Below are 12,585 nucleotides of genomic sequence, written 5' to 3' on the forward strand. Positions count from 1 at the left end.
TCGACCCGCATCCATGAACACCCCTATCCAGAAGCAAAAACTGAGAGAACATTGCAACAACAATATAGAGTCTCCTTAGAAACTTATGATGGGTGAAATAACACAGAAGTAGAAAGAACATTGCAACAACAATATTGATGTCTTTCAGAACTTCTACTTGCAGCGCAGAAGCAGATTTGGAACGCAGAGTTCAAAAACTGATGACGTTGCACATCATATGATCAGAGTCAGAACTAGTTGTTAAATCTACATAATAACAAACAATTAGGGTACCAAAATTATTCTCACACAAGTACAACATTGTTATCATCAAAACTCAAGATATAGATGCATAACAAAATCTTGTTCTAACAACCTTTAGATAATAACACCCATATGAATAAAAAGCAATCAAAACGGTTCTTGTTGAGTACAACATATGTGAGGGATGCTAATACCTCCCCCTTGCATAACTGACTTCCTTACCCTTTTCTTTTCCCTTTAGGTTTTATTGATATTTTCCCTTTCTCTTAGAATAAATAAAATTCAGTGGGGACTCTATTGTATTTCGAGTGTGCATTGCACTCGGGTATTTTTCACGGCGCGACACTCATTGCTTAACTAATTTTGTCAAGCACTTTATCCAATAACTCATCTTGGCAACAAACTCAGATGCTGAACACATGTTGGAACATCTTGTTCCATATGTTATCTTAAACACATTTTGTCCATATGTTGTTTTGCCTAATGCAGTCAATCCAAAAGGAATAACAATCATCCATACGATGCCTATCTAAATAAGTTTCTCTAAAAAACTCAAAGAAATAAATCACCACCTCTTATCTAATGTGAGGCACCCCTTCAATACACACATCTCTAACCTTGAAAGTTAGGATGGTATTCCTCCTACTTATACTCTTAACGAAAGCATGTAAGTAAACTGAATTATAATTAATCTTCTTAAGCCATTTAGACCTGGATATTTGAACCAGTTGAAAGTCTTTAATCTGAATCAAGGACCACAAATCCACAATCTCTCTGAATCTCGACTCAACCTCACCAACGGATAAGGGCATAAGATTATCCAAAAAATCCACTATACTCGCCTCCACTTTGAACTTTTCTTACCGAGAGTTAAAATTTCAAACACAAAAACTATTTATTTCAATATTTAAGCACCAATTTGAGGGATTTTAACTTCTCTATCGGAACAAAAGCTTCCAACCACGAATCTCGGAGTTACTCCATAAGGAAACCACTATCTCAAGAAAATTGTAATGGGATAGCTAATGCTTATTAAATCTAAAAAGTTTTGAGCCCTATAAGTGATTGAAGTGCTTGAGAATAATATGACAATGGTCGGAAACATCCCTCAGGAGGTCCCATTGAGAAGCCTCACCTTAGTGGTCCCACCACCCACTAGACATCAGATTATGATCAATATGAATAAGCCCCGCCTTTTGGTTGGAATCAAGTGAACTTCCTCTCAAGGAAAAGTAAACCTACAAGCTCTATCAGAGAGATAAAGTTGGAAAAATCCAAACATTATAGTTTTCCTAAAACACTGGATGGATTTCCCATACCTACCCTCTATTCTGAAGAACAAATAGAATTGAAATCACCAACACACCACACACGCCACCTCAAAACTAGCTTTTTTGGAAATTAAGTTTTCCTACATGGTTCTCTTATCATTAAAAGAACACTTAGAGTGCACATTAATCACGAAACACACATAATTAGTCAGACCTCACTCCAGACAAGTACCCAAGAGACATGAACCAGAGAAAAAAAACAAAGGCTTGTCTTTCAAATTACACCATATCGAAAAGAGACCATCACTACTCCCTACATACAAGCTAAAACCCTAATCACAAAACAAATAAGCTTAATTTCTTGAATAACTATACAATCTAAAGAACTAGACCTAATAAGATCCCTTAACTTTTTTTCTATTTATCATATCCACCACACCTCTGCAATTCATGAAACAAATTAAGATTGCCGAGAACTCCTTATTAACCGAACTTTGTTTAACCGAACTTTGTTTACCGGACTTATGCCCTTTCTCTAGATCATGTAACTTTTCTATTTCAATCTCATCATTAAAAAAAAAACACCCAAACATTAAATGTTTAATTATGAATGTAGCCACCTTTTGTTTCTACCACATTTGAAACCCAAACTAAAATGTTATTGAAGTAAAAAAAAGAAAAAAAAAGAAAGACAATAGATGAGAATGATGTATTTGGTATGTTTTAATTAAATTAAATGAATATAAATTGTACGTAATTTATAAGTCAATAATTTTAAAAAAATCTAATTCAAACCCGAAATTTATTTAAATGTTGGAACAAATATATATCTCATCCAATTTGTTTGAACTAACTTCATCCTCCACACACCCAACTTACAGCTAGATTATGTAATCATTTATATGCATTTCTTTCCCCTAACGTAATTATTTTGACTAACTTCAATTATTGGCCATAATTTTAAATTTAAAAAAGTCCCCTAAAAGTAAAAGTTGACATTCATATATTTCCTTAACCTTGGTATTTACGAATTGATTAATGTTTTCATCTTCCTCAACATGTTCTTGTTTGTTTTTTACAATTAAAACATGTCCTAGTTGTTAATTTTCATTGTTTTTTCTATTTCTGTATTTTTGTGTAATCTTAAGATATTTTCTTCTCATCTAGATCTAACAAAAATCAGAGGAAAAAAAGTGTTCATTTTTCACCTCATAAAACTAACAAAACAAAAAGTGACGTGTCAAGACACCCACAATGCCACGTGTCCTTAACCGATGAAGATGAGGTTCCTTAACGTGTGGTCATCACATTCTACTATGTTCCTTCTTACGTTACTGTACCTTGTTACATTTCATAATTCAATCAGATATTTTCACAAAATTACAAAGACATGTACCAATAAATAAACCAACATGCTAATCAATTTCAACACTTTTGTTTTCCAATAAAGTTTCATGAACATGGCTACAACAATTGTGAAGCTTCATGTTTTTCCAGAGTGTAATTTGAACCAACATAAGCTTAGGAAAGGATTTGGTAGCAATTCTTCGTCTGGGGTGTTTGGTTTTGGTCATAATTTTGATGGGTTATCTTTGAAAAAGTGTAGGGCTTTCAAGAGTGAAGATGGTGGTGACAAAAAGCTTAGAAATTTGAAGAAAAATGAAGTGAAACTTGAAAGGAAAAATGGGTTTTGGAGTTCTTTTAAGAGTGTTTTGTTGGGGAATTCCATGATGGGTTCTAAGTTAGATGATGAGTATCGTCTAGCTGTTGTTAGGGTTGATGAGGTTCTATCAAAGGTGAGTTTTTTTGTTTGTATCTTTTGTTCTATTATTCTTGAATCTGTTTGGATAGTAGTTTAACTTAAGTGTTTATATTATTTATAAGTTATTTCTACAATAGATATAAAAAATTCAATCTGTTTTCGTATGATTTATGCTGAAGTAAGTTGACAGCAGTTTAGGAAATGAGTTGAAAGTTGAAACCAGTAAGTGCTTATATTAAGTGCTTATCTGGTCTAGATAAGCTCTAGTTAAGCTCTAGATAAGTTCAATTAAGTCAATTCAAATAACCCTTGTTGTGTTATTTCCTTTTTATCATCTTGTGTTGTGTTGAATGTTGAATTTGACTATGTGTTTATCTATTTGTGAAAACAAGATTGCTATTCAAATTGGAAGATATATTGTGACCATGATGAGCACCGGTGTCATCCTTGCAATTGGATTTCAGATGTCAGGTTAGTTAACTTAATTAAAAATGTGAATATGAATGAAGTCCACAAATCCTAGCTCAATTGACAATTGACAGAAACTGATATCGCTCCAACCAGGGTTTGAGCCTTATATTCACGGTTGTGTGCGCTTTTAGTGTTTTTAGTGGTTATTACCATTTCATCTATAAAAAAAACTGTATATAAAAATATTTGCACTTATAGTTATGTGGATATGGAATTAATAATTTTGGAAAACTTGTGAAGGTGGAGATAGTCAGATGGATGCACTGATATGGTATAGTTGGCTTGGAGGAGTTATCATTGGGACAATGATAGGTGCTAATTGGGTTTTGGATGATTATTGTCGCGAAGGTCCGCGGAATGTTGTCATAACTGGAAGGTACATTAACTCAATGCTATTATTCTAGAAAATCATTTCCATCATTTTTTGCTATTGAATAAGCCTATCCAATCCATTCAATATACACAATTAACCCGTAAAATCCTTTTGCACCAATGCATACCAAGATAACTTCTTTCATCCGCCCTAACGGGCATACCGATCAAAGTCTACTTTGATAACATAGTTTGTTGCATCTTTAAATTGTTTTTGCAGTACAAGGGGATTAGGTAAGGCCTTGGCGCGGGAGTTTCTTCTTTCGGGAGATCGTGTAATAGTTACATCTCGAAGGTGGTATTATAAACTTTGAGAACATTTTATAGAAATAAAATCAAACTATATGTTTTGTTGCTCACACTCTTGAATTTTGTGAAGGCAGCCCCGAGTCGGTGCAAGCAACTGTCAAAGAGCTTGAGGAAAACCTAAGGGAAGGCATTGCCAATGCAGTTGGCTCATCTTTGACAAAGCTTTCACAAGCAAAAGTAGTAGGCATTGCTTGTGATGTTTGCGAGACTAATGATGTTCAAAGATTGGCAAACTTTGCAGTTAATGAGCTTGGTTATATTGACATTTGGGTAAGTATATCAGTTCTTGCTGTCGAGCATCATCAAGATAGTTTTTGGCTTCTTATGCTGCACAGACACCGACACTAGACACAACACTAACACATGTTTGATACCCGACCCGACGTGCCGTTAATCTAATAGTTAGTATTTTTTGTTATTCAAATTACTTAACAGATAAACAATGCTGGAACCAATAAAGGTTTTAGACCCTTGCTTCAATTTAGTGATGAAGATATTAAACAGGTATATTTTTAATGAATAATTTCTTTCTAAAGTTCGTTAAGTTCGAATTTCATAGGCACTGTCTAAGAATAAGAGATTCATCCTTAACTTCTTGATACGTTCATAACTCTGTAGATTGTCTCAACAAATTTGGTTGGTTCTATCCTTTGTACCCGAGAAGCCATGCGTATCATGAGAAACCAAGCCAGGCCAGGCCACATATTTAATATGGACGGTGCAGGTTCCGGAGGTTCTAGCACTCCTCTGACAGCTGTGTGAGTAATTGTCCTGAGAACAGTAGTTTCTTATCTCATAGGAAGATGTTAATAATGCCACTGAGCTTTTTCATTTGATGTGTAGCTATGGTTCTACGAAGTGTGGCCTAAGGCAATTTCACGGATCACTATTGAAAGAGTGCAAGCGATCGAAAGTAGGTGTCCATACAGCATCTCCAGGCATGGTTCTTACAGAACTTCTTTTGAGGTACTTCTCTATTTGCATACTTGTTTTGTTGTTTGGCATGAATCGCTTTCCGAAATCTTCTTGTGTAGGAAGTTTCAACTTCTTTTTCTGTCTTCAGCCATACTTTCAGCTTGTCATCAACGTGCTCATAACGAATAGCATTCTTGTGTTTGCGTTTGTGTTTGTCTCGCAGTGGCTCGACTGTTCAAAACAAGCAAATGTTTAACATTATATGTGAGCTTCCTGAAACCGTTGCTAGAACGCTAGTTCCGCGGATGCGAGTTGTTAAGGGAACAGGCAAGGCCATCAGTTACTTGACTCCTCCAAGAATCTTACTTGCCTTGGTCACTGCTTGGTTACGGCGAGGCCGCTGGTTTGATGATGAGGTATGTAATTGTTGTTATTCTAAAGATGAAATCAATACACTTCAATTACATGGTATCTTTCAAATATAGTAAAACAACCAGCCTTGCACATTCATATAAATGCTCGTCTTTAAAGAGCGATAGCGGAAACTTGACAGAAGGTGGATCCCTTGTCTAAGGGATCTTAAACCTGACTCTGATACCAGGTTAAAAAATGTGGTTGGGTCTAACTCACCCATACAAAAACCATAAAAACCATAAAAAACCATAAAAAACCGGCTTGTAAAGTGAGGATGACCCCACTTTCTGTATTTTTGAACTGAGTTAATGTTCTCACACACATATATTTCAGGGAAGAGCATTGTACTCAGCCGAAGCAGACCGACTTAGAAACTGGGCCGAAGATCGCGCACGGTTCTCCTTCACCGATGCAATGGAAATGTACACAGAAAACACTTGGTTATCGGTCTTCTCACTTTCAGTTGTTTGTGCTTTCATAATTCTTTCTAGCACTGCCAGCAATTTGCCTGGAACATAACATCTTGATGATGCAATTGAAAGTGCAAAGTGCTTATATTGGAGAGGCATGCAATTCATGTCTTAAATCATCAAAACAAAGTATAATGAACCTAAACCATAAAACAAGGTGGATCATTTTTTCCAACATGTCCACCTAGACTCCTTCAAACAGTTATGTTATGACATTTTTTGTAGTTGTTTTGTAATCTTTTGTGGTATGTGTATTGTGCTAGTTCCATGTATAGGCTTCTATGTAATCAAGCATTCCACATTGTGATGCTTATAGATCGTAATACCAAGTTATGTACTATGTAATGTATAGACTTCATTAAAATTGTAGACTATAATATGATCTCATTTTCATGCTTTGATGTCACTGTTTATGTTAAGGCATTACATGTGCTATGGCATGTGATTGTTTCACATAACAGATCATATGAAGCATGTGATTCTTCTTCAGCAATACCTTACAAATATTGTAATTTGGCTATTAACTATAAATAGCCAATTTGTTCCCTAAGCTTATCAAATTCTAATGCACTACCTTACAAAAATTGTTGTGCATTATTGATAAAGTAATGACACCTCTTGAAAAAGTGATTATTAAGTGATTATTTCTAGGATAAAAAAGTGATCCCAAAAATAAAGAGAGATCGATGTTGCTTCCTTTTTAGGCTTAACAGCAAAGCAAGTTACTGTTCTGAGAATGATGAGCGTCATTGCACAACAAAGATCTCAAACTTGCCATAATATGTTCTGTTATCAGTTCTTACATTTTGTTGTAGTTTAATATTCTATGTTTTTACTTGTTAAACTTTAGATGTAGTTTTTAAAGCTTCACTTAAGCCTAAGTCTGTGGTTATGTTAACTAGTTTTATCCTAGATTTACAAGTTATGTTGTTAGAAATTTTATATAGGGTTTGTTGTTCTTAGAAATTCAAACACAATCAAGTAGTTTGTGATCTACGCAACATATTTTTTAAAACACATTCAAAATTGTGATCCAAATAATGTTGATCAAATGATCAATGCTATCGACAATTTATAAATCGCAAAATAAAAGAGATAGAGTATACAAAGATTTGTTTAGGCATAATCGACCTCGTTATGGGTACGTCTGCCCTCAATTCGAATTTGAATCAGGATACTATAATAAATCTTATTTAGCAAAATATTATTCGAATCGAGATATTATAATAAATCTTATTTAGCAAAATGTGTGTATAAAAGAGATGAAGAAATTAAATTTTACAAACTCTAGGTTTTATGTTGACTTTATCACCTCCAAAACCCTTGATCAAAGATTGACCAAGTAACCAACAATGTCGCTTCAGTTCACCTGTTCTTGCTACTTCCTTGTAAGGCGCTCCTTGTCCCAAGACTTTCACCAAGTTGAATTAATCCCAAGTGCACACTTGTAAAAGCCCAAGATTTGCCAACATGATCCACCGTCTCACGCTACTCCTTACAAGACACCCACTGTCCTAAGGCTTTCACTCGATCAGATTGAAATTGCACAATCTTGTCCAAAACCCCCTAAACAATCTTGAAGAAAAACTCTAACTCAATTTTTTGATTTGAATCCCTCAAAGTTCTCAACCCAATGTTCTCGATACAACAAACCTAATTGGACGTCATCAACTCTAATCTAGATGACACTCAATCAAAAAATGAATATGTGTAGTTTGATTGTGTGTATGCATAGATGAAGTCGAAGATGATGAGAATGCTTTGAAATCCTGGATTCATGTGGCTTTACTCACTCTAGAAACCTTAATGGAGAATGATGCATGTATGAAGTATTTATATGAATGGGTGAATGCAGGTAAAAAGTAATGCAAAGGACTTGGAGAAAATATGAATTTTTGAAAAAAAATTCATCGCATAGATCGACCTATGAAAGTCACGTGTCAACCAGTTCAATGCATATGCCGACCTGTATAAGGTCATGTGTCGACCTATGAAAATCATGTGTCAACCTATTCGATGCATAGGTCGGCCTGTAAGGTTATGTGTTGACCTATGAATGTTATGTGATTCCAATGTGTCGACCTGAAGAGTTGATACATGAAACAGAAGGTACATGCTTTAATACTGCAACACACATGTCAATCTATAGAACACATGTGTCGATCTATAACCAAGAATTTTTTTTCATAGGTCGATCTGTAATGCCATTTTTCACAAAAAATAATTTTTCATGTATGTTTGATGCATGAGACTTTTTTTAAGTTGTTTCCAAATGCTTTTATGCCTCCTAATGCTAAGATGCACATAGAGAATCAGATGATATCGTTTAATATACATTAGCGTTGAAGTATCCTAGTTTTGACATCACACAAAATACATCTAATAGAAGTTGCACTCACAGTTGTCTCTCTGAAGTATTTGTGTAATATCAGACCTGACATTTGCTATGCAGTTGGAATAATTAGTAGGTTCATGAGGAAATCGAAGTGGTCTCATTACCAAGTTGTTGTCAGGATTCTGAGTTATATTAAAGAGACTCTGAAGTATGGAGTTTTGTTCTCTTCTAAAGAAAAGACTAATTTATAGCAGATGTGTTACTCTGATTCTGATTGGTGTGGAGACAGAGTTGACAAAAGAAGTACTTCTAGATATTTATTTAAGTATCTAGAAGGTTCTATTTCTTGGTATTCCAAGAAGAAATCAATTGTTGCTTTGTCCACTTGTGAAGCTGAATATATTGCAGGTGTTGTGGTTGCATGTCAAGCTGTTTGACTTCTGAATTTATTGTAGGATCTGAAGATTAAGATAAACAAGTCCCTGAAGTTGATGATTGATAACAAGTTTGTAATCAATTTTGTAAATAACTCAGTTCTGCATGGGAGAAACAAACATATTGAGACTAAATTCATTTTCTGATAATTCATGTTTAAAATGGAGTGCTAGAAGTTATGCAATGTAGGGATGTTCTGATAAAGCGATCAAGATTGATCAATGTCTCCATTTGAGGGATGAAATTGATGTTATTAGTTTTAATTAGTTAAATCCTTAATTAAGGGATGGTGTTGAAGGATAATTCAATATTTTATTATTTTGCTTACATGTCATTATTGTTTGTGTATATAAGTGAGTAATGTGTTTAGTCATTAAGAAATGAAACACGTTGTATGCAAAAGTAATGGAGTAACCATTCTCTGTGTAACTGTTAGTGGAAGAGTAGTGTAAGTTTGTTACTCTCTCTCTCTCTCTCTCTCTCTCTCTCTCTCTCTCTCTCTCTCTCTCTCTCTCTCTCTCTCTCTCTCTCTCTCTCTCTCTCTCTCTCTCTCTCTCTCTCTCTCTCTCTCTCTCTCTCTACATCTTCTTTACCTTGTGCACAAACAAATTCATCACCATCATATATTTGCATTACTTTATAGGTGGTTAAAATAAAAGTTAAACTCTTTGTAACATCAAACGTCTCATATGACGGTGTAAAATTCTTTTATATTGTCAGTGGATTTCAACTAAATTCTTTAAATAACATAAAATTTCATGTAAGAATATTTATGTCATTTTATCAATTAAACACATCTCTTAACTATTTCTCACTTCTTTCTTCTTTGTAAATCAATAACCCAAATCTACTTTATTTCTCTCAATCTTCTCTCTTCTTACACTCTTTCTCATCTTTTTCTCTCTTTTTACTTTCTCCTCACAATCAAACATATCCTTAATTAATTTTAAATAAACGATAACTTTTTAAAAAAAAATTAGTTGCATTTTTAAGTTTATATTTTAAATTAAAAGTTCAAAGTCATAGTTAAATTAAAAGAGATGTAGTCATTTACTTGACACGAAATCAATATAATTAAAAATGCAACGAAACTATAAGTCACGAATACAAAAACAATAAAAATAAAAATTTTAAACTCAGTTAATTTTGTGAAAACTATATATATATTTTAAATTTATGTTTATTTCACTTATTAATAAATATTTTTAAAACAAACAATTACATATGTTTCTCGAAAATGTCAAAATATATATACTTTTTAAAATACATCTTTTCAAAGTATTTTTTCAAAATATATATACTTTTTAAAATACATCTTTTCAAAATTTCAAATATGGGGCAATAGAGTAAAAAAAGACTATTTTTCGTATTCTCTCCTTTAGAATAATTTATTTGAAAATTATTATTAAATTAAAATGAAATCTTAAATGGCATGGACATGGAGGAGTGTGAAAGCGTGATTGATGGAAGAATTAAAGCATAAAGAATGGAATTGAGTGTTCAATGTGACACTATGACTTGACTCTAAAGTACCACACACGTTTGTTTGTTATGTCCATTATCTCCAATGAATTAGGTAAGTAAAACTATTTTGTGCAAATTTTGAAAATAACTCATCTTAGGGTTGGGTGTGCCCACAACAAAGAGTGTTAGAGCTTTCAAAATAACAAGTCTTATTTGGAAGTGAGCATGAAGGATAAAATACACCTTGAGCCTGACATGCTTTTAAGGTTTACAAACATGTTTACTTCATTTCTGTATAGAAAAGAAAATGTCAGGCCTAGTAGTGGTTAAATAAACAAACTTCCTATAAGTCTCCTATATTGAATTATGTCATTAGAAGAAGGTTTAGTGATAAGCATAGTTGTATCATTTAACAATTTAAGAGTATAATTTTAATGATTTAGGATAATACCAAAAGAAGATCTTGCAACCTCTAGGCCAAGAAAATAGGAGTGGTCCTAAATCTTTGATTAAAAATTTACAATGAAGGAAAGATTTAACAAGTTGAATTTCATGAAAATGAAAATCAATATATGTATGAATTAATTTTGTTATTTGAAGAATTATTGTGATGTATGATTTATCGTTATTTATTTTTAATATTTTTTTATTGATTGATCACCTTTAAAATTATTTAGGATTTTCATTAAAATGAGAGTTCAACGTAAATGCTCTGATAATTAATATTCTTGTCTTCGCCGCCTAGATATAGGGATGAATCCTTGAAACTGTTGAAGTTGCATATCTCTGATACATTAAGGGGGAGAACCACATGTGGTTTTATTGTTTGTGTTTTAATCTTTACTTTAAATTTAGTTTATATTTGAGTATTCTTTTCAATTTCATATCTCCTAGGATCGAGTTTTAGATCCGAATTTTAGCATGCATAATTCAAAGTGTTTGTATTTGAGTTTGAACATTATGCTTTAAGTCAACTAGTCGAGTTTTTGGAACAAGAACCATAATTTAGATTGATTAAAGTCATGCCAAAGGTAGAATCTCAAAACATAGTTGAATTTTTTTTTGTTGAGATTTTGGATGTGTGATTCGAATCACATATATCCACGAGTCGAATCAAATAAGGCATAGAGGAACAAGATTTGTTGGAGCTTGGGAGTCTAATCACAATTAACTTTTGATTCGAATCATGCAGTTGTGAATCGAATCATAGTGTATACTTGAGTCGAATCACATATCCTTCTCCAGTCACTGTCAAGTTTGAGTTGAATCATGACCATGCACTCACTACGCCAAATAAGGGAAAAGAGGGCGCTTATTTTGGCCTATAACAGCGCTTTTAAGCGCCCTCTAATCTGGCGCTGGCATAGGTAAAGACAGCGCTTTGTTTTCCTGGAGAAAGCGCTGTCTAAAGTGGCCACATTATAGTGCGCTTTAAGAAAAAAGCGCCCTCTGGAGTGGTCCATAAAGGGACACCTTAGAGGGCGCTTTCAGGAAAAAGCGCCCTCTAAAGTTGTCAGTGTAAAGTGTTTAGAGGGCGCTTTCTGGAAAAAGCGCCCTCTAAAGTTGTCAATGTAAAGTGTTTAGAGGGCGCTTTCAGGAAGAAGCGCCCTCTAAAGTTGTCATTGTAAAGTGTTTAGAGGGCGCTTTCAGGAAAAAGCGCCCTCTAAAGTTGTCAATGTAAAGTGTTTAGAGGGCGCTTTCAGGAAAAAGCGCCCTCTAAAGTTGTCAATGTAAAGTGTTTAGAGGGCGCTTTGTCCAGAAAGCGCCCTCTAAAGTGTTAGTTATTTTAAAAAAATTTGTTTGAAAAACAGTGGATATATATTTAATTGGTAACCTGTTCGCATGCTGCAAAAGTGTAAAATTCATATTGATTTCATCCTTTAATCCAATGTTATACACCATTAATCCATTGATATATACAACATGAATCCATTTATATACAACATTAATCCTCCATATATACAACATTAATATATGATTCTTTGATCAACAATATACAACAACATATTCTCAAAGTACTACAATTAAGAGAATAAAACATAGCAACCAACACCCAGTGACCACTGTATCCAAAAGCTGTCTAGTAGTTCTAACCAATACTAAACAAAAATGCCCATCCACCCA

At 33.8% G+C, this 12,585-nt stretch overlaps 1 protein-coding gene across 1 annotated transcript; it reads left to right on the plus strand.

Annotated features, from left to right (window-relative positions):
* Window positions 1-2,837: 2,837 nt before the first annotated feature.
* Window positions 2,838-6,620, plus strand: LOC127116640 (probable chlorophyll(ide) b reductase NYC1, chloroplastic). The gene is made up of 10 exons (XM_051047391.1): window positions 2,838-3,310; window positions 3,669-3,747; window positions 3,988-4,123; window positions 4,340-4,414; window positions 4,503-4,698; window positions 4,864-4,932; window positions 5,047-5,186; window positions 5,272-5,394; window positions 5,567-5,759; window positions 6,091-6,620. The coding sequence occupies exons 1-10, from the start codon at window positions 2,969-2,971 to the stop codon at window positions 6,274-6,276; spliced, it is 1,539 nt and encodes a 512-aa protein (XP_050903348.1). The 5' UTR covers window positions 2,838-2,968; the 3' UTR covers window positions 6,277-6,620.
* Window positions 6,621-12,585: the final 5,965 nt, after the last annotated feature.

This window comes from Lathyrus oleraceus, chromosome 1, assembly GCF_024323335.1.
Source record: "Lathyrus oleraceus cultivar Zhongwan6 chromosome 1, CAAS_Psat_ZW6_1.0, whole genome shotgun sequence".
Lineage (NCBI taxonomy): Eukaryota > Viridiplantae > Streptophyta > Magnoliopsida > Fabales > Fabaceae > Lathyrus > Lathyrus oleraceus.